The sequence below is a fragment of the Myotis yumanensis genome, unplaced genomic scaffold (assembly GCF_028538775.1).
Source record: "Myotis yumanensis isolate MYYU_CA2020_CCGP unplaced genomic scaffold, mMyoYum1.0.hap1 SCAF_3, whole genome shotgun sequence".
Classification (NCBI taxonomy): Eukaryota; Metazoa; Chordata; class Mammalia; order Chiroptera; family Vespertilionidae; genus Myotis; species Myotis yumanensis.
The window spans coordinates 198926788-198948668 of NW_027223754.1; the positions used below are offsets into that span (position 1 = coordinate 198926788).

Below are 21881 nucleotides of genomic sequence, written 5' to 3' on the forward strand. Positions count from 1 at the left end.
AGGGGGGTCCCCCTCAGCCCAGCCTGTGTCCTTTCACAGTCCAGGAGCGCTCGGGGGATGTTCGACTGATGGCTTAGGCCCGCTCCCCACCTAAGCAGGCAGTTGGACATCCTTAGCACTGCTGCGGAGGTGGGAGAGGCTCCCACCACCGCCACTGTGCTCACCAGCTGTCAGCCCGGCTTCTGGCCGAGGGGCACTCCTCCTGTGGGAGTGCACTGACCATTAGGGGGCAGCTCCTGTGTTGAGTGCCTGCCTCCTGGTGGTCAGTGTGCGTCATAGTGACCGGTCTTTCCTCCGTTTGGTCGATTTGCATATTACCCTTTTATTATATAGGATTTGGCAGACCACTGGTGCTCAAGATAAAACATTATATCATAAATCCCGTGTGAACACACCCTGTCAATGAATTAAACCAGATCAAAATTTATATTTTGACCCAATGCCCTTGGAAGCTCATGCATGCTCTCCTAATTTCTGCCAAACCGATTGGTGAGGTTCTATAAATCTTAAGGTATGTTGCCTGCCTTATACATCTCCCTCTGGGCTATGCTGGAACCAAACCTTAGGTATAGACCTAGAAGCAATAAGAGCCCTGTCCCGTGTGGCGCAGTTGGTTGGGTGTTGTTCTGTGTGCCAGGGGGTTGGGGTTTGATTCCTGGTCGGGGCACATGCCTCTGTTACTGGGGGCATGCAGGAGGGGGCTGAGAGATGTTTTGCTCTCACATTGATGTTTCTCTCTCTCTCTCTCTTCCTCTCCATTCCTCTCTCTCTAAAAATCAATAAAAAAATAAATAGAGGCAATGAGAAGAGGTTGGAGTGGATCCACTAACAGATTATTATGCGGAGAGAGGCTGTTTTCCTTAGGAAAGATCTGTCCAGGTGCAGGAGGATTTTGTGGGTCCAGAATTTTCAGCTTTGTTTATGTCTGCTCAATGATCCCATCCCATTCATCAGAGTCACACTCCCTTCCCACCAGCACCTCACCTTAATATCTGATGCCTGGTGGAGCTGCTCACATGATTGTCACTGCACCCAGCAGTCTTGACAGCCAAGCTCTGGGCTTGGTCCTCAGCCACATGTGCTCTGCGACTGTAGAAAACGATGGATTGCTGAGACTGTAGGAGATGAGTGGCTTTGGACTTTTGGAGACTTTCTGGCTTATGCATGCCTGCTCTCAACTGTATACTCACAGACTTCAATTTCTCATTTCCTTTTGTGCATCTTCCAGGAATTTGAAAAGAAGCTGATAGTCTTTATAATCACTAACGTCCTCATAGCATTTAAGTGCCTCGGCTACTTGACCTCCCAGCACCTTCCTTTTCACCTGCGCTGCATCCCATGCCATCACGGATGACAGCTTGAGTAACTGATGTCACCACTTGCCCTGGGCCATTAGCCTCCCATTTTCCTTGAGTAAGGAGGTCCTGCCAGCATTTCCCAAATACGGGAGCAATCTAATACCAGACTCCCACTTCAGATTCTCAGTAGAAAACAGATAGCATGCTCAAATTAGGGTAATTTGAGGAGAATTTAATAAAGGGATAGAAGCTGGCAGCAGTGATGGGAAGGAGCAGTTGCTGGAACCCCAGACAGATGTAACCGTGTGGAAAGGGTTGCCAGAGGAGCTGAGAGGATCCTAGCTTGAGGGACATGGTCAGCACTTTTGACCTTTTCCGACAATATTCTGTGCAGCAAATTTCATTTTAAATATGCCTTATTTAAAGCCCCAGAACATCATATGACTCCTGTTTTAAAAGTCTACAACATAATTATTTCGCTTTCTTTCAGCATCCTTATCATATGCTACAGCTGATGGAATTCAGTTAAGCAGCCTTGGTTGTCTATTGAAAAACGAAATGAATAGAGTGAGGACTTATTTTCCGTTTTCATTAATTTGTTTTACAGCATTGTCCTTGAGACATGACAGTTTGTCATTCCTTATATTTGCAGAACTTTTTAAAAGCAATCTGTGTCTTCTATTTTCTTTCAAATACCATCACAACGTAATTTATTTTAATCCCTTAGCCTGTGGGTCCCTTCTATCTGATGATTACTTTCATTTAAATTTTAATTAGGGTTTGCAAGCCCCTGCTTTTAGACACTGCAGGACAATAAATAAACTCTTATAGGGTGGCAGGATGATCCATAGTCCAGGAAATCAATATCTTCTGTATGCCTTAGTTCTAGGCAGGAACTATTTTCTCGTTTGTTCCTGAAATTGCTTTAGGTTTCCAAACATATAGAAAAGTTTATAAGTTAAGGGTGTAGGTTTACTGGTTCTAAATAAGTCTTCTCCACATGGTATTTTTGAGGTATCATTGCGATGTGTCCTATTTCTCTGGGTAATTGGCACATTTACTCTCCGCCTTCATGGCGTCATTCCTACCCAGTACTAGGAGATGACATAAAACTCAATAGGTGGCACACGTACCTGTGAACATTACTGTCCACATATGTGGTGCTTCCTCTGTATGGTGCTGTTAATTGTCCCCTAGAAATCCTTTTACCGTTGTTGCTCCCAATGGTCTAGCTCCATCCATCATTTTGTGATAACTGAGTTTTCGTATCACCTACATCTTTGATGAGCTGTTCTTAAGAGAAGGTCATTCATCATGTGTGTTTTATTGAAAGGAGAACTAGACAAGACAAAGAGCTGTTACATAATCCACTGCACCCATGAAACTTTCTAAGCCATGTCTAAAATGGGTAGCATTTTTTTTTATTGTTGACAGTATTACAGATGTCTCCCATTTTCTCCCTTTTTGCCCCCCTCCACCCAATCCCTGCCCTACCCTAGGCCTTCCCCGTACTATTTATTGTCTGTGTCCGTGGGTTATGCACATATGCATGTAAGTTCTTTGGTTAAATTCTTCTAAGCCATATTCTAAAATGGATAGCAATGATTAAGAATCAAACTCTGTACAAAATAAACTGCATGTTGTTTTTGAGAAACCCGTCTCTCCAGGCCAAACTTTTTTATACCCTTTATTTACAGCTTGAAAGTCAGCTTTCCTACGAAGTGGGTTTTAAGATTGCTGCAGGCAATTAGCTGGTCCCAGAGCTGTGCCCCAGTGCACTTCGTATGCACTTCTGTTCCAGCACTGAACACCTCGTGGCTTATGTCGTTTTACAAGTCTTCCTCCTCCCATAGACTGAGTGCCCTGAGAACACAGACTGCTAATTACTCACCATTCTGTGGGTAGGGCTGCTTAGTGCATGTGTGATGGCCCACTGAGTAAATACTGAGAGACAAGCTTAGCTGACATATCTTTGCGTTGATGTGTAATTGCCTCTAATAACTCTAATTACTGAGCATATGATACATTGATGATGCTGTTTTCCTAGTCTCAGCAGCCAAATGTTTACTGGACTTTTTCAGTCTTTCTTCATTTGCTCGTTTCATTTATTGAGCACCTACTAAATACCAAGCTGTGACTTAAGCTTTGAGAATCAAAGAAGAGTAAGACCTTGTCCTGCCTTGCCCTTCCTTCAGTTAGGAAGACAAAACAATTACACCACAACAAGGTAGATGCTGTCCCACGGCGGGAGCAGTGGGAGACAGAGCGGCCCAGGACAGTTGAAAGATGCGCAGCAGCCCCCGGGGGAATTAACGGGTGATTTTGAGATCAGCTCCATTTTCCCAGCAACGCTGGCAAACAAGTCTAGTCAGGATCATTGGTTTATGTGTCCAAGTAACCATTTGCATTTCACTTTATGATGCAAAGTAATTACGAGGATTAGCTGCAGAATTAGCATTTATTTCATTTTCAGCTAAGCAAGTCATTACAAAAGAAATATAAGTCTAGTTTAGCTACTTTTTCAGCTTTAATGGATTAATGTTACCATAGAAGCCTTGTTAATGTGTGTGTTGATAGGAGGAAGCCACAAAAATGACATCATTTGTACTTTGATTTATATTCAAGCAGCTATAATTTTATAAAAATGGGACACATTGGCTATTTAAAAAGTACTTAGCTATGTAATTTCTACATGTCGTTGAAAGTAATTGTCATTATCATAATCTAAATACTTCCTTGAGGTTCGCATAGGAAAAAAAGAATATTCTGTCCTGAGGCCTAAGGGCCTGTCCTTTCCATCATTGTTTTAATCACCCTAGCCGGTTTGGTTCAGTGGATAGAGCATCAGCCTGCAGACTCAAGGGTTCCAGGTTCAGTTCCAGTCAAAGGCATGTACCTTGGTTGCGGGCACATCCCCAGTAGGGACTGTGCAGGAGGCAGCTGATCAATGTTTCTCTCTCATCGAAGTTTCTAACTCTCTATCCCTCTCCCTTCCTCTCTGTAAAAAATGAATAAAATATATAATAAATACTTACTGAGTACCTACTATGTGCCAGTCAACAAAAAGAAAAAATCCCAAGGTCACTCTTAGCTTGACTCCTAAGTGAGGTCAGACATGATAATTTATCACTGGAAAGATACCCCAGTGGGCTCCTTCCAGCATTCTGAGAGTGTAGGGTCCTGAAGGCAAAGAAAAGAAGGCTTTCAGAGTAGATAATTAGCTAGTAATTGGAAGAATTTAGACATAAATCTTCTCTGAACCCAGACCCCAAGCACTTGAGCACTATGTCATATTTCAGAGCTGTTCTAATTGGTATAGATTCTGCATTATTCTATTCCCTCCCCCAGTGGTGAGCAAGTGAGTGAGTAACACTGGAACATGTATCTCAGCTTTTTCCTGGCATTAGCCAGAGATGTTGTTTCTCAGCTGTCACTGAATCCTGGCCTTTGGAATTACAAAGCAATATTGTCCATTAAAGATTATGCTGATGTGGTGGGAAGCATATTGCAGTTGAATACCAGCTCTCCTGCCTACTGGCCACGTGACTACAGAACAATGTTCAACATTTATTGAGCACCTATCGTGTGTCAACCGGTGTGGAAGGTGCTGAGGAGATATTGATAAAGCTGACCCAGTCTTCTCCCCAAGAAATTACTAATCCAATGAATTCAATGAGGTAAATATATGCACAATGTTGTGTCCCACTCAAGGTGAGCACTGGATAGCTGCTAATTTATCTTTGCTTTCTCAATGCATTTTGTCCTCCATACCTGATGACACTTCTTGGTAAAAATATCAATACCCAGTGGGAAGTTTGTTCCATTTCCTGATCAGATACTAAGTGGTGGCAGTGGTGGGTCCCACTTATGTGTAAATATCCAAAGGTGTTGCCATTTAAAAATTGTTCCTACCCAACCAAATCAGAATCAACCACTTTGAATCAAGGTAGAACTGAGTTGACTGTCTCATATAAAAAATAACTTTTCCCGCCCTAGCCAGTTTGGCTCAGTGGATAGAACATCAGCCTGCGGACTCAAGGGTCCCAGGTTCGATTCCAGTCAAGGGCATGTACCTTGGTTGCAGGCACATCCCCAGTAGGGAGTGTGCGGGAGGCAGCTGATTGATGTTTCTCTCTCATCGATGTTTCTGACTCTCTGTCCCTCTCCCTTCCTCTCTGTAAAAAATCAATAAAATGTATTAAAAAAAATAACTTTTCCCTAAAGCAATAGGATAACACAGTTACATAATAGTCTGTTGTCAATGTTGGAAGTTTTTTCCTGACAAGTGCTGCTGTCTAGCTGGCAGTTATTTTATTGTATGAATTTAAATAAAAGGTAATAGAATTCTTCTAGTTCAGGGGTCCTCAAACTACGGCCCGCGGGCCACATGCAAATACAAATATTGTATTTGTTCCCGTTTTGTTTTTTTACTTCAAAATAAGATATGTGCAGTGTGCATAGGAATCTGTTCATAGTTTTTTTTTAACTATAGTCCGGCCCTCCAATGGTCTGAGGGACAGTGAACTGTCCCCCTGTTTAAAAAGTTTGAGGACCCCTGTTCTAGTTAGAGGAGCAACAAGAAGATTGAAAAAAAAAAAAAAAAAGAAGAAGAGAGACAGCTTAAGGGACACATGTGATACCATCACGGGGACTGATAAATACATTATAGGAGTCCCAGAAGAAGAATAGAGAGAGAAAAGGCCAGAAAGTTTATTCAAAGAAATTTAAAAATCCAAAAGTTAGCAGAAGGAAGGAAATAACATAGATCAGAGTAGATATAACTAAGAGCTGTTTTTTCTCCTTTATCTAATTGCTGTGAAACCCCTCTATTGAATTTTTCAGTTTAGGTATTGTATTCTTCTGCTCTACAATTTCTGTTTGGTACTTTTTAATATTTTCTGTATCTTTGTTGAAATTACCATTTTGTTTTTGTATTACTCTCTTGACCTCCATGAACATCTTTATGACAATTATTTTGAACTCTCTATTGGATAAATGTCTTATCTCTGTTTCAATTTTAGAGATTTATCTTGTTCTTTTGTTTGGAACATGTTCTGTTGTTTCTTCATTTTCCTTTACTCTCTGTGTTGGTCTTTTCGTAGAGAAAATAGCCTTCTCTCTCAGTCTTAATGGATTGGCCTTGTGTAGGAGATGAACCTTGTGAATCAGTCCGGCCAAGTTTCTCAGTCTATGAAATCTTTGTGATTGTTCAAATCACTAGCTTTGTTCTCAGTGACTCTCGGTAGTTTATGGTGTGCCAAGACCTGTCAGTGCCTTAAAGGGGAGGATTGCAGTTAACACCTAGATCAGTGGTTCTCAACCTTGGCTGCACATTAGAATCACCTGGGAGTCCTTTTAAAATCCTGATTTCTGGGCCTCATTCTCCGAAAATTCTGTTTCTTTGTTACTAATGTTGTGGCCCCACCCCATAACAAAGAAACAGAATTTCCAGAGGATGAGGCCCAGAAATCAGGATTTAAAAAGATTCCCAGGTGATTCTAATGTGCAGCCAAGGTTGAGAACCACTGACCTAGATGAAGGCAGAATAGAAATCACACTGTCAGGCATCAGCTGGGATGCTTCAGTGTGAGCTATTATGGCCACTATGCCCAGTTCACTTTGGTCTCCATGAACAACATAAGAAAATTATTCTATTTTTCAGTATAATATTATTATTATACCTACCCACTAGACCAGGTGAGCCTTTCTGTGGTCTATTGGAGCTCTGTTTATACACTTCCCCGTTGTTACCTACAACCCCCCAAAATGTGCCCCTAACTACCACATTAGTTTGTGAAAAGTTACATAGGTATTTTGCCATACCTTACCAAATAAAACGAGAGGAGGTTAAGTACAAAAGTCTATGAAATTTGAAGCCATTAAGGTTAGAGATTTCAGACAACAAATATAAACTGTAAAACAATTGAGAGAGAGAGGGGGCTTCAGTTAGTCACAACACCTGACCAATGTTTTCCAAATACCTTAGCAATATTGACATAAGGCAAACTTCTTCTGTAAAGGGCCAGTAAATATTTTTAGCTTTGAGGCTCACAGGAATTTTGTCACAATGACATAACTCTATCATTACAGTGCAGAAACAGCCATAGACCATACATAAACAAATGAGTGTGGCCATGTTCCAGTAAAACTATTTACAGAAACAGGTGTGGGCCCAATATGGCCGATGAGCCATGACTTGCTGATTCCTAATATCAGCCACTGCAGCAGATATTGAGTGGCAGTGAATTTTGGAATCAATAGCCTTCAGAGGCATAGATTTTTAAACAATATTAATGCCATTCTTATTTTCACTTCACCTCCTATTGACATCATCCCACATCTACTGAGCAAGGTACTTGCAAATTGTGCTTAGCTAAGGCTTGCAATATTTACATTGCTATGAAGTGGTGCATACACAATCCAGCCATTTGACTCAATATATTGAAATATGATTTTAGGGACAGTGCAGACTAAACAAGTTTTCAAAGATCATATAGCATGAAAATGTGTGCATATATGCCTTGCTTTAAGTTATCTCTGATCCTTTTGCTAAATAATTTTGCAAAGTAGGTCAATTCTACTAGTAAATAAACGCGTATTTAAGAAAAATGGAATATAATTTTATAAAAAATAAAGGCATTTTAAGGGGATCTTAACAGAGGGATTTTCATTAGTTATTAATTGTAGAGAAATTTAATTGGTAGCTCTGAAATTAGTCAAGATCAACTTGATAACTCAAATGACATAAATAGCCTTTATTGTTCCTTTGAAATCATTGTGGATTTGATTAAAAAGTGACATTTTAAAGTCCATGTAATTTAATGACATTTTTGCCCCTATTTTTTCAACACTTGTTAAACTGAGTGTCTGTAGAAGTACACTGTATGGCTAAAAATCCAATTGTGCCATTTTAGCATTAAACTTTAGTCTAAATAATTAATAGGTTGTATTTTGGAATTTGTTTTGATACATTTTTAGATTTCTCTGAGTTAACATTTCTATTGTGGTCAGTTAAATTAAATATTGATTAAGGAAATTCAGAGAGGGCCAGCTTTGCCATCTGTCTCATTCACTGGCCCCTCAGTACGTTGCCTTGAGCATTCAGGAGGCTATGCTGGTCCACTGCAGTGCGCATGTGCGTGGGACAGGCCAGTGGACTGGCGCTGAGAATCATTATCAAGAATATTCATCAGCCTGGCCAGAGTGGCACAGTTGGTTGAGCATCGTCCTGTGCACTGACAGGTTGCCACTTCAATTCCTTGGCAGGGCACATACCTGGCTTGAGGGTTCAATCCCCAGTCGGGGCACATACAGAAGGCAACTGATCAATGGTTCTCTCTCACATGGATGGCTCTCTCTTTCCCTCCCTCCCTTCCTCCCTTTCTTTCCTTTTCTCCCTCCCTTTTTCTCTCTAAGCATGTTCTTGGGTAAAGATTAAAAAAATATTGATCATATTAAGGAGATTTAGGGACCTGAATTAGTGTTCCATTGCTGTGGTAACAAATTGCCACACATTTAGTGGCTTGTAATGACACAAAATTATTATCTTAGAGTTAGGAAGTTAGAGGTTCAGTCTTCCTGGGCTAAAATAAAATTGTTTGCAGGGCTGTTGTTTTCTTTCTGGAGGCCCTGGGGGAGCATCTGTTTCCTTGCATTTTCCAACTTCTAGCGCTGCCACATTCCTTTCTTCATGGTCCCTTCCCTGAGCCGACAATAGCATCCCTCTGACTCCAGCCACAAAAGGTTGTCTGCCTGTTTTAAGTTATCATTTTGAATTTCTTTTTAAATTTAAGTATAGTTGGTATACAATATTTTATTAGTTACATTACTTTAGGTGTACAATATAATGATTCAACATTATAGCTGACAGTGTGATCACTGATTTTAATGATCTGTCATGATGCAAATTTATCACAGTATTGCTCACTATAGGCCCCTTTACCTTTCTCACTACTCTCTCCTCCTCCTCCTCTCTAGCACCATCTCTTTAGTCTCTTTTCCTATGAATCTGTTTTTTTTTCTTCATTTGTTTTGTTGTATTAGATTTCACCTAAAAGTGAAAGCATATGGTATTTGTCTCTCTGTCTGACTTATTTCACTTTGCATGATACCTTCACCATCCATATTATTGCAAATGGCAAGATTTCATTCTTTTTTATCGCTGCATGGTAATCCAGTGAGAGAGAGAGAGAGAGAGAGAGAGAGAATATGAATAAAAGTTATCTCCTTTTAAGGACTTGTGTGATTAGATTGGTTCCCCCTGGTTAATCCAGGATAATGTCTCCCTCTCAGAGTCCTTAATCAAATATGCAAAATCCCTTTTGCCATGTGAGGTAACATATTCACAGGTTCCAGAGTTTAGGGCGTGAACATCTTTGGGGAGCCCTTATTCTATCTGCCATAGGCCCACAATTGTGTGTTTTTGATTCACTCTCTGTGCTTCTTGTGCTCATTGCCTCATCTTTTCACTCTCCAGCTTCTTGTGTCTCAGTTCACTTAAAACAGTGGTTCTCAACCTGTGGGTCACGACCCCTTTGGGGGTCGAACGACGCTTTCACAGGGGTCACCTAAGACCATCGGAAAACACATATATAATTACATATTGTTTTTGTCATTAATCACTATGCTTTAATTATGTTCAATTTGTAACAATGAAAATACATCCTGTATATTCGATTCATAACCGTAGCAAAATTACAGTTATGAAGTAGCAACGAAAATAATTTTATGGTTGGTGGTCACCACAACATGAGGAACTGTATTAAAGGGTTGCGGCATTAGGAAGGTTGAGAACCACTGACTTAAAACCTTTCTCTTTTCAGTTCTTAACTTTTCAGCATTCCTCAGCATGCAGTCCAGTTGACTACCTTCTGCTGAGAGCAATACTTCTGAGTAGGCTAGCCAGGCCTTGTAGGTTGACTATGTAGCTGCCTAGGTTCAGATACTGACTGTGACCTTTGCCAGTTGCTCACTATCTCAGTACCATAATTTTCTCATCTGTAAAATGATGATAAAGAATGTGCATGTACCACGTATGATTAATGTGATGATTAAATGAGTTAATATAGTTACCACTTTGAGAACAATGCCTGTCACATAGTGCACCCTCAAGGGATGCTAACTGCCTTGTTGCTGTTATTTTGGTTACTCTCTTTGTAGATGTTCCCTCAAGGTTTTATCTGTGACCTCTTTTCTTCAGAAATTACAAGCCTATCTCAGAGTTTGAGCATTAATCTCCAGTTAAAGAACTCCAGCCAGAAACATTTCCAAACACCACACCTCTGTTTCTGGCAGTGCTTGGTGAACATTTTATTTGGATGTCTCAGGGAAGCCAGAGACCAAGCATATGGGAAGCCAAACCAAAATATTCTATTCATGTTCTTATTCCTTTTTAATCTTCAGATCCAAAATCAATGTTGATTCTTTCCTGTCACCTTTAAACATATCAAATTCTACAGACTCTACTTTTATTCTTGCCTCAATCTATTGCCCCAGTTAAAGTAGAACAGTCTTTTTAAGTTCCTGCTCTGATGATGTCCAACTCCCCGCCCCCAAGTCTTGTTCACATAATGTCAGTGACTCCCCATGGCCTTAACATGAAGATGCTTTTAGTGTAGCGTTCAGAAATTTTCTACACATTTTAAATTCCATACAGAAGTAGGTTGTCATTATCATTACTTATAGTCTGAATAGCCATTGTTACTGCTCAGACACCTTAAGCATGTTTGACACTGGACACCTCTTCCTCTTCTCAGTTTGCTCTGTTTTCTCGTACTTTCTTACCCTGTGCCTTTGCTGCCAGGAATGCTCTTTCCCTCCATCTCTGTCTGCTAGAGTCTTACTCAGCAGCTCAGGTTTAGAGGCAATATCACCTTCTTTGTGCCCTTTACTCTCTGAATCCTCAGTGCTTAACAAATGTTTGTTGAATGGATTAATCAATAAACAATTGAAGATCTCCAAAAGAACTCCTTCCCAAGGTATTAAGTTTAAACCATATACTTGCAATTGCCTGCTTTCATCTTGTTCACACCCTTCAGTGTCACCTATGACAAGCCAGGTTTCCAGTTGTTTGTATGGAAAATAATACTACAATTAATAATACAAGAATAAACTGTATTTTGCATACTCACAACTGTAAACCTACTTTTCCCCCACCTTGTATACTGTTATCATATGGTAAATTTTATATATTTTGTATGTCTGAATGGCGGGGGGGTGGGGGGGGGCGTACATTGTGCCCAAGTCCACAGAACACAAGGAAAACCCCTAAGCTTTCCTGAGTCCATAGCTATTCTATTTCCCTGAGTGACAATGTAAAGGTTCAGGATAAGTTAAATATCACAGGATAAGGTAAAGTTAGGTTAGCCTTCAGAGTAGTGGGAGTGGGGGGAAGGGGGAAGAAGGAGAAGATGACCCCAACTAACACAAAATGAGAAAGTCTTGGGGAATAAAGATAAAAGTTAACAAACATCATGTTCCTGGGAGCTTTCCAAGGAATTCTCAGTGATGTTGATTTATGAGGATGTATAGCCATTATCGGTTAAAATTGAAAGAGATGGAATTCGAAGACTCTGATAATCAGGGTTCAGGTAGAAACACAATTCCAGGAAATGAGCAGATGTTAATAAAAGGAGATTTTATGTTGCAAAGGTTAAGGAAATGAAGGAGATGGCGAAGCAGCATCTAACAAGAGTGGGGAGTCTTTGCTATGTCTAAAGAAACAAAGATAATGTTGATACTAGAGAGGGAGCTGTGGCAAAGGGGCCACCCCACAGGAGTAGACCATAGAGAGGGCCCTCAGAAGTGCTAGAGCAGGGAGGGAGCAGGGAGGAAGTAACACACTCCTCCTACTCTCCAGCCTCTGCTGGTGCCTCCCAGTGGCTGAGGCACCTGGAAGCCTGTGAGGGAGCCTGGTGATGCAGTGCGCAGGAGTCTGCTTCCCAGGGCACAGGGGGTGGAGCACAGTCTCAGTCGAGTCCCTAATTCAGGGGACAGATATGCAGACAATTACAATGCAGGTGGATAGCTTTGTGCTAACAGAGTGCAGGGAAGGGAGTTGTCAGCATAGGGCAGTGCGGGTGAGGGGCTGGGTAGGAGGTTGGGAATGGTGGGGCTTTTTCAGAAGGGCAATGAATGAGTTGATTCTAGAAGAATGTGTTGAATTTGGGGTCTTAAGGAGAGCATTTCAGGCAAGAAGGAGGGTGGTTTTATTTGTGAGCTTACCGCTTATGATGGCCAAACTGTAACCATTAGTACCATTCATTCCACTTTATGAAGACTGTTACTGGGGCTGTGCTTGTCAGTCCTCTGCTGTGTACCAACAACCCCAAATCTCAGTAGGTCATATCCTGAAACATTTACCTCTTCTGTTCAGAAGTCTTTGAGCAGTTGGTGTTTGAATGATCTGGTGGGGTGAGTGGGGCGTGGCTCAGGGCTGCAGGTCAGATTTGAGGCTGTTCTGTGTGTCTCATTTTGGGCCTATGGCTGCTTGGAGCATGTGTTTTCCATGGTGATGGCAGAAGCACCAGAGACCCAGCCGAAACCATACAAGCACATTTCACATCTCCACTTTCATCCACTAGCATCCCCGTGGTCAAAGGAAGTCATGATGACCAAGCCCAAGTCAATGGAGGGAATATATCTTCTCTCTTTACTTGGAAGTATTAATGGGTCACATGGCGGAGAAAAGGTAGGAAATTTGGGGACAGTAATCCAGTGACTCACTGTGGTTTCCTGAGATGCAGTCCTTCTAGTAGAATTCCATAGCAGGGGCAAAAAGAGGCTCTAAACCAGCCCCAGTTGTGGGAGAGAAAGAAGTTACAAAAAAGTCTATAAAGAATCTAGAGAAAGCCCGGAAACTGATCTCCAGCACTTTATTTGAAATCAAATCATGCTGGTTAAACGATCTTACAGGCTCTTGTTCTTTCTGATTCTGTAAACTCTTCATATAGACATTGAGCCAAAAGTGAAATCTGGGTAATCTGATATCTAGTCCTATCTAGCAGTTTTGGTCTCTTTTCAAAGTGCTTGGCTGCCAATGTGGCTTTAGACAAACAACTGTCACAACATTACAAATAACAGGGACTTGGCAGGAAATTCTTCCTGGTTTTGTTGTGTTGGTGTTGCCAGATCTGTGTAACGGCACAGTGCAGGAAGATTGAACAGTGGGAGGCACCGTGCACACAAGAAGGTTGGTTTGTAGCAGATGCTGTCATGGGGCCTGCTGAGACTAAGCAGGGCTCCAGCCTCAGGCCTCCAGAAGGGAGATCTCTGCGTCTGTGACTGCGCCCTGCAACTCAGCCAGGCTCCGTTACCTGCCTTTTCCGAGACTTAAAGCTCCTCAGAATCTCTTTGCTCTGGGTCCACCTGAGCTCACCTGACTGAGATGGCACAAATCCTGCCCCCTCTACTGGGAACACACCTCAGCTAATGACAAGTGGGTTACAGACTAACTGTGTGCATTCCTATGTGTTCGTTTGAGTCTTTTTTCTCCCTAGGATATGGGAGGCTATCAGCCTACTTTATAAATATTTTATAAAATGTTTTTGAACCAGCCCAGCCAGTGTGGCACAGTGGTTGAATGTGGACCTATGAACCTGTCAAGGCATGTGCCTGGGTTGTGGGCTTGATCCCCAGTGGGGGGTATGCAGGAGGTAGCCAATCAATGATTCTCTCTCACCACTGATGTTTCTATTTCTCTTTCCCTCTCTCTTCCTCTCTGAAATCAATAAAATATATATTCTTTTAAAAAATGTTTTTTGAGTCAAATAAGAAAGGATAGTAGAAAAGCTCCAGAAGGATTGGAAAAGTAAATCAGATCTGAGAGTAGCCAGGAGAATTTTCACCTCCTTTCTCTTACTGTTTTAGAAAGAAAAAGTGCTGGATTTGTCCTTCACTTTGTAGCTAGAGCTGACAACAAGAGGAAACTAGAAATAAATACCCCATTCCACAGATGACTTTTTTCTTAATTGGCAATGGGTGAGTCTTATGTTTGGCTCATGATAGTGACATTCAAAACAGTGTTTCAGTGATTTAAAAAGTAATTTAACTAAGAAATGACAAGGAGAGTGATGCAACCCATAGACGTTATTGCTGCAAGTTGTAAAACAGTGACAGGATGACAAATGTTCCTGTGACCCAGAGCTCTTCTGAATCACAGGAGTGACATTCAGTTGAAAGCAGATCACTTTTCCAGGCACGTTTCTACCGGCACAGCCAGAACTAGTGCCCCTTGGAGGGGCCAAAAAGAAGGAGCACCGAAGAATTTTATTCCATTGAGGAATATACTAACATTTTACATAGAATTTTGGAGACATAAAGAAAAAATATGAGGAGCTTCAGATAAATATGAACTTTGTTTTCTGTTATCAGAATATTAAATATGTATTGTGTTTCTGTGGACTCATTGAATTTCTCAGGAGGAAACTCAGACCAAGTAGGAAAGGTGGGCTTGAAATTTAGGAGGCAGAGCAAAGCAGGATGCCTCTGGAGTTGACCACACAAAGATGACCGCTGGAGACATGGGGTGCAGAAGGCACATGGGGAGAGGATGTAGAGAAAGGGAAGGCCAAAGCCAAGACTTTGGGATATGCCCACAGAGTGAGGCTAACAATGGCTCCCAAGTATGTGTCCATGTCCTAATCCTCAGAACCCGTGAATGTGACTTTATTTTGGACAAGTTTGCAGATGGGATTAAGTTAAGGATTTTGAGAAATATTATCCAGGTGGGTGGGCATTAAATGCCATCACAAGGGTCCTTCTAAAAGAGAGAGGCAGAGGGAGCTTAGACACAGACCCAGAGGAGGAGGTGACATGACTATGGAGACAGAGATTGAAGTGATATAGTCATAAGGCAAAGAGCAGCATGGAATGCCTGCACCTACAAGAAGCTGAAAGAGACAAGGAACCGACTTTGCCCCCAGAGCATCTGGAGGAGGAAATACAGCCCTTTCAACATCTTGATTTCAGACTTCTAGCCCCTAAGGTGTGATGATAAATTTCTGTTTTTGCAAGCCACCAGAGTTGTGGTAACTTGTTACAGCAGCCCTAGGATACTAATATCTCATCATTGGGAACAAGAGAGAAAAAGAGTTTTAAGACAGACAGCAGAGCCCTGATCGGTTTGGCTTAGTGGATAGAGCGTCGGCCTGCAGACTCAAGGGTCCCAGGTTCGATTCCGGTCAAGGGCATGTACCTTAGTTGCGGGCACATCCCTAGTAGGGGCTGTGCAGAAGGCAGTTGATCGATGTTTCTCTCTCATCGATGTTTCTAACTCTCTATCCCTCTCCCTTCCTCTCTGTAAAAAAATCAATAAAATCTATTTAAAAAAAGACAGACAGCAGTGGTAATGATGCTAAATGCTAGAATCTAAGGGGTGTGAGAATGAAGAGTGAGAGGAAGTCGTCATTGATATGATAGAAGCTTAAAGGTGACAGCTAACTTGTCACCCAAGCAACTCTGTGTTCAAGGAACTGCCATAAGAACTTGAGAGGTATTAATTCCTTCTTACAATTTTCTGAGATATAAGCTGTGGTTATCCCATTGTATAGGTGAGGAAACGGAGGCACAAAAAGATTCAATAACTTACTCTAGGAAAAACAGGTAATAAATGGTGTGACCAAGATGTAAACCCAGAAACTGGCTCCAGCACCCACATTTTAACCACACACTGTACTTCCCTCTTCTCCTCCCTAAAGGTGTGACTTCAGATCTTTTTATCATGTAAGGTAGATGATAGGTCTAAAGGGGGAAAAAAGGTATTTTTTTAAAGATGTTTTGAGGTAGAATGGAGGGAAGATTAGAATCTTTATGTTACCTGGGCTCCATCTTCCCAGCTGAGTTGGAGAGGAAGTTGCCTGCTGACACCCAGCGAGGCAGCCAAGTCTGGCCTCAAGGAACCTAGGAAAGATGACAAGGGTGCAGTGAAACAGGAAGTACTGCATTCAATTTTTGTTGCAGAGGTAAACATGCTCAGTGTCTTTCCTTGACTGGCTCTTGACCCTGTGCTCTGCCTGTGCCCAAGGAGTCTTTGTTCCATGTAGAATGTCACATGCAGGGGAGAAGGGGCAGAAGGGGGACTGTCACCCCACAACTCTGTAATGAATATACTTCATTCAGAGCCAAGGAAGGAATCAGAGATATATACAATATGATCCTTGCCCTTAGAGACTCTGGATGTAGTTAGAGAAATGGGACATCCATGTGCTGGCAGGTGAATGATAACTGTACAAGGGCGTTGTGTGATAAGGTGATAAGGATTAATTGTAATTAACTGGGTGCCAGAGGAACTGAAAGGACTTCCAGGTGAAGATTTCAGCTAATGAAGGACTTTAATAGCTGGTCAAGAACACTTCAGCATGATGCAAAGGGTGGTGGTGGGAATAATAGCTCTGTAAGAGATTGGGTCCAAGGAGTGCCAGAATACTATACCTTCCAACCCTTCCTTGACACATGATATACCATCCAACCCTACTTTGATAAATTATTCAGAACCACTACAGACTTAAAACAATCAGTCTGTGTTTTGCTATTTAATTCATTAGGCTACATTGTATAATGGAAAGGAGCGGGCTTAAGATTCCAGTTAATCACTTGTATGACTTTGGACCAGTAACTTCACCTCTTGAGCCTCAGGTTTTCCATCTGTAAAATGTAGATACCAGTTCTCTGTCTTTTAGGGTTGTGCTACGGCATAAATGGGATAATAATTGATATCTAAGCACAGTGCCTAAAATAAAGAACAAATTGGATGATGCAAGTTATTGGCTGACAGTTCATTTCTGAAGATGTGACTGCTGAACTTTCTATAAGTGTTAATGCTTTCATATGCATGAAGTATATTTTTCTGTCTTGTGTACTGTTTGTTTATACATCTCCCTCCTCCATGGACTTGGCCACTGTATATACTCTGATGGGCCAAGCCCTTTATATGTACCTCTGAGAAGTCCTAATTCTTGGAGTACCTGAATGGATTTGCTCACGTATCAGGGGTTCCTCCCAAATTCCCCTGTAATATACCCATTTTCCTCATATCCATCCTGTCTTGGTAATACTCATGATTTTTTTAACATATCCCCAGGATCTCCATTATTATATATTTATTAAACATGGAATTCAACAGTTTCAAGGGCCTATGCCATTTATTTCCACTGCGTAATTTTTATTCTCATTTGTCATTTTGTGTTTCCTTGAGGGGAGTTATATAAGAGCTAGAAGTGCCGCACTGACTCACAGTCCTTGTCCCTTCAACCCAGTAATCCTCTGCAAAAGGGACAAGAAGAAATGTTTTGGGGAGAGCAGCCTATTTCATTTTCTCATACTGAGGCTGCATGTACTGTCTGATGTTGAGTTAAAACATCTCTCCCAGACCTTTCATCTGTCACCTGTCTCTCTTCTTCTGGAATCTTGATGGGTCTACAGACATTCATTTTGCACCTCTGTGGAAATGTGGAGCACCCAATGGTGGTCGGGAGCACGGAGGAATGGAATAATACCAGGTTGATGCTGTGGTGTTAGACCTGCCCATAGAGACAGCAGGAGCTCAAGGACACACTTGCCCAAGCACCTACGCATAGAGCAGGGCATGCATTGCTAAGGGAAGGCTGCTGAGTTGTCTCCCAATGGGTCATTCAGCATGGAGGCCTTACCTGGGTGAATTTCCCAAGACCAAGGCTCAGGCTCACAGCATGTGAGCTTGGAAGCTAGATCTTGGGGCCAGACACATACTAAGCAGTTCATGGGAAGTAGACGTGTAGAAGCCCAGGATCCCAGACTGCTAGCCGCACTGAAAACCCTGTCTGCCGGGTAGTTGGGAACACTAGTAACATTACTCCCTGCACTGGAGGCCATGTCCTAGTCTGAAGGCTGTCTGGTGAGCACTGTCAGAGCGAGGGCACGTAGGTGGATAAAGGAGAGTGAAACTGTGTGTCAGGACAGCCTGGCTGTGTATTTGGAATTCTTGAGCTCTGAGGCTGTTGCCTGGATGGGCACTGCCCAGTTTGTCTCTATTGCATTGTTTGTTGGTTGTTTTTTAGTATGTGTTTTTATTGATTTTAGAGACAGAGGAAGGGAGAGGGAGAGAGAAATAGAAACATCAATGATGAGAGAGAATCATTGATCAGCTGCCTCCTGCACACCCCCTAATGGGGATCGAGCCTGCAACTAGAGCATGTGACCTGACCAGGAATCCAACTGTGACCTCCTGGTTTATAGGTCGACACTCAACCACTGAGTCACATGGCCGGGCTCTTGGTTGGTTTAATGTAGTGGTTCTCAACCTTCTGGCCCTTTAAATACATTTCCTCATGTTGTGACCCAACCATAAAATTATTTTCGTTGCTACTTCATAACTGTAATGTTGCTACTGTTATGAATCGTAATGTAAATATCTGATATGCAGGATGGTCTTAGGCGACCCCTGTGAAAGGGTCGTTTGACCGCCAAAGGGGTCGCGACCCACAGGTTGAGAACCGCTGGTTTAATGCTTCCTTTATGCTGACCAAACCTCATTCTGATTTGAGACAGCCTTTCTTAAAGATTTGTTAGAATTTACAAATTGACTTGGGTCATATTTTTTCCCCCACCTTGGAGAAATTTAAGGTAACTCTTTATACCTCTCGCATGACCCATTATTACTGATTTACAGTTTACCTCTGAGCAGGCTTTTTATTTCCCTCACGTCTGGGTTTTTAGTAGACTTCTCACTGTAGCCTTCTTCTACTGGTAATATGTAAATTTACTACTTTTACCCTTCCAGGCCTAGTTTACTCATCTGTATAAGGCACCAGATTAATTAGCTAACCACTAAAGTAATTTCTAACTTTAAATTCCTACCTTCAAGTTTCAAAAGATTTTCCTCTTAATAATAAAAAAAAAAAAATCTGTGATTTTGTGAAGCTTAGCTTTCCCCTATCAAATAGCATGATTCCTGATCAGGTCTCCCTAGCTAGTTGGTATTAATAAGGCCGACACCTTTCCTTGGCTTTTTTTTTTTTTTTAAAGAACAGGTCTGGATTCAGTCTTTCATGCCTTTGCATTCCAGTTCCATCCTCATAGTACTTCTTTGGACAAATCAATCATCTTTCATATTTCATTGAGGCTTCTAAAATGATTTTCTAATTCTCTTTCCATCAGTAATTTATTAGCTGGAATTCTAGAGTGAAGAACTTTCTCTTATTAACTATTTGGTTACTTTGAAATGTTGTTAATAAAGTAAAGGCAGGACAAATGCTTAATTCTTTCTCTTTATCGATTTTTTGAGTAATGAATTGAGAATTTAGCACTTCCAATGTTGATCAATGTGTTTTTTTTAAATAACATCTTTTGAACTCAGAATTTGACATATTTTATATGTACCAATACATGCGATCCATATTGCCATAATCTATGTAAATTGGTGCAATTCATATTGTTTTTGATGAGATTGACACAATGTATGGAATTTCCTTCAAACTATTCTGGCACCTAAAAGCAAACCATCAACAAAGGGAGTGATATAGATGAAAAAAGATTGGAAAAAATCCTTTTCTTTTTCAACTTTATGGAAAAATCTTCATATTTATTAAAGCTGGGTAATGGGTTCATAGGGTTCATTATACTGTTATTTTAGCTTTGGATATGTTTGAATTTTTTCCAAATAAAATAGCTCTAGAAATACACATAATTCTAAGGTTATCAGAGGTGTAAATCTGAATTTAGTCTTCAACTCTGGCCTCTACATGAATCCCCTGGAGAAGGTTCTTTGATTTTTATTGAAATTCCAGATATCCCAACAACAGTTCTTACTATTGATAGCCCCTGACAGCAGCATGCCAAATATGTGCATATTCTCCAGGATTTGGGAAAGCATTTTAATATTTGACTTCATTGGAATATTAGTAATATGTAAATTGACTATCCCTATTCATAAAACTCTTGTCATGATATCTGAGGTTGTCCACTTTTTAAAGAAACTGTGTTCAGTAAATATTGTTAGTGTGAAAATCAATTGGTATCACAATTCTAGCATCACTTGCATCCCTTAAGAATTTGAAACTCAGTTGTTTATGCTCTCTGGATTTTATGCCAGAAAATAATCTGGCATTTTAGCCTTTCTGAACTGACTTAGTCAACATAATGGTGCTATTTCTCATTCCAGGTTTAAGTTTATCTATTCATGGGGCTGAAAAGCGTTTGCAAATCCATCAACGGCGAAGTGTGGCAAGCCACCCAAGGTCACGTCGCCTGCCCGTGGTCAGGCATTCCTCACTCCCACCAAGTAGAAGGTCAATAAAAATGGAGGCAAGCTCTTCTGGAATCACTAATGGGAAAACCAAAGCCTTCCACCCAGGTAAGGCATGGGGAAAGTGCAGCAGGGACCCATGTTAGTAGCAATAAAAAACAGCCTGTGTTATATTTTCATTATTGAATTATGCCATAATTCCAGTTAAGTTTGCTTTTTAAAAGAATCTTGTGTCTGTTCCTTTCTTCACTTCAATCACTGGTAAATGTCACAAGACAAGTAAGAATACAGAGAGAGCTTGATGTGTCAGAAAGGTGAAGGCTACGTTCTGCCGACAGTGGTAGAATCTAAATGAAGATCTAAGTGAATAAACTTGCTTAGTTCAAAAAAGCTTGTTGTACACTAAAACAAAAGAGGATTTGGCCATTTTCTTCATAATTTATTCTAGGATAGGCCAGGGAGAAGGTCAACCTGAGAATGCCCATGTTGAAACCCAAGATATCTGGTTTGACTTGCCTATAACCTCCTAAGAATAAGGCAGAAGATTGGGATTATATTATGTTTCAAGGCTCTTGGAAGCATTTTAACAAGTAAAAAATGTTAAAATGAGTCAATATCAAAGCAAGTAGTTTTTTATAAAAAAGGTTTTATTTGCTTGTTTGAATGAGAAGCTCATTTAGGTATTCATTCATTCATTCATTCATTCAACCAATTTATTGAATGCCTGCTATATGCCAGGCATTGTCTTGGATGCTGAGGAAACATCACTGAACAAGGCAACTTTACTCTCCATCTGATTCTTCTCTGTAATGTCTGGGCAGGTGGCCACCCAGCCCCAACTAAAGCCAAGCCTCCATCTCTAGCCATGTCATGCCATTCTCTCTCTCTCTCTCTCTCTCTCTCTCTCTCTCTCTCTCTCTCTCTCTCTCTGCAGATTCCTTACTCTCCATCTCCAAATGTATCTCTCTTTACTCCCATCCTTTCCATCTTTCCTACATTTTTAGGAGATGAAGGTTCTCCCAATGATCTTGAATAAGCCTTCACCTGTGCCCTTGGCCACCCCTCCTCTCTTGAGCCTTGCTCAGGAGAATGTGTCCTCTCATTCTCTCTTTTTCTTCCTCCCTTACTGCTAGTTCTTTCTCCTCAGGTTATTAAATAGGCTTAAGCTCTCCCATTCCTATCATATTCATTTACCACTTTCTCTTTCATTTACCATCTCTCTTGAAGTTTCCCTTCTCCTTTCTAAGCCAAACATCTGCTAAGCCAAAGAATAATCTACACCATTTCCTCTTCTCTCTCCCTCCAAGCCACTCTTCACCCTACTACTACCTGGTTTCTAGCTCCTCCACATCTCCTCTTGAGGC

General features: G+C 41.2%; 1 protein-coding gene across 6 annotated transcripts in view; it reads left to right on the forward strand.

Moving 5' to 3' along the window:
* ANO4 (anoctamin 4) overlaps positions 1-21881 on the forward strand; it is a 310025-nt gene that overhangs the window by 121027 nt on the left and 167117 nt on the right. For all 6 annotated transcript variants that reach the window (XM_070410904.1, XM_070410898.1, XM_070410903.1 and 3 more), the window contains one exon: positions 20434-20625. In XM_070410904.1, coding sequence (XP_070267005.1) covers positions 20434-20625 — 192 coding nt within the window. The remainder of the gene's footprint in view (positions 1-20433; positions 20626-21881) is intronic.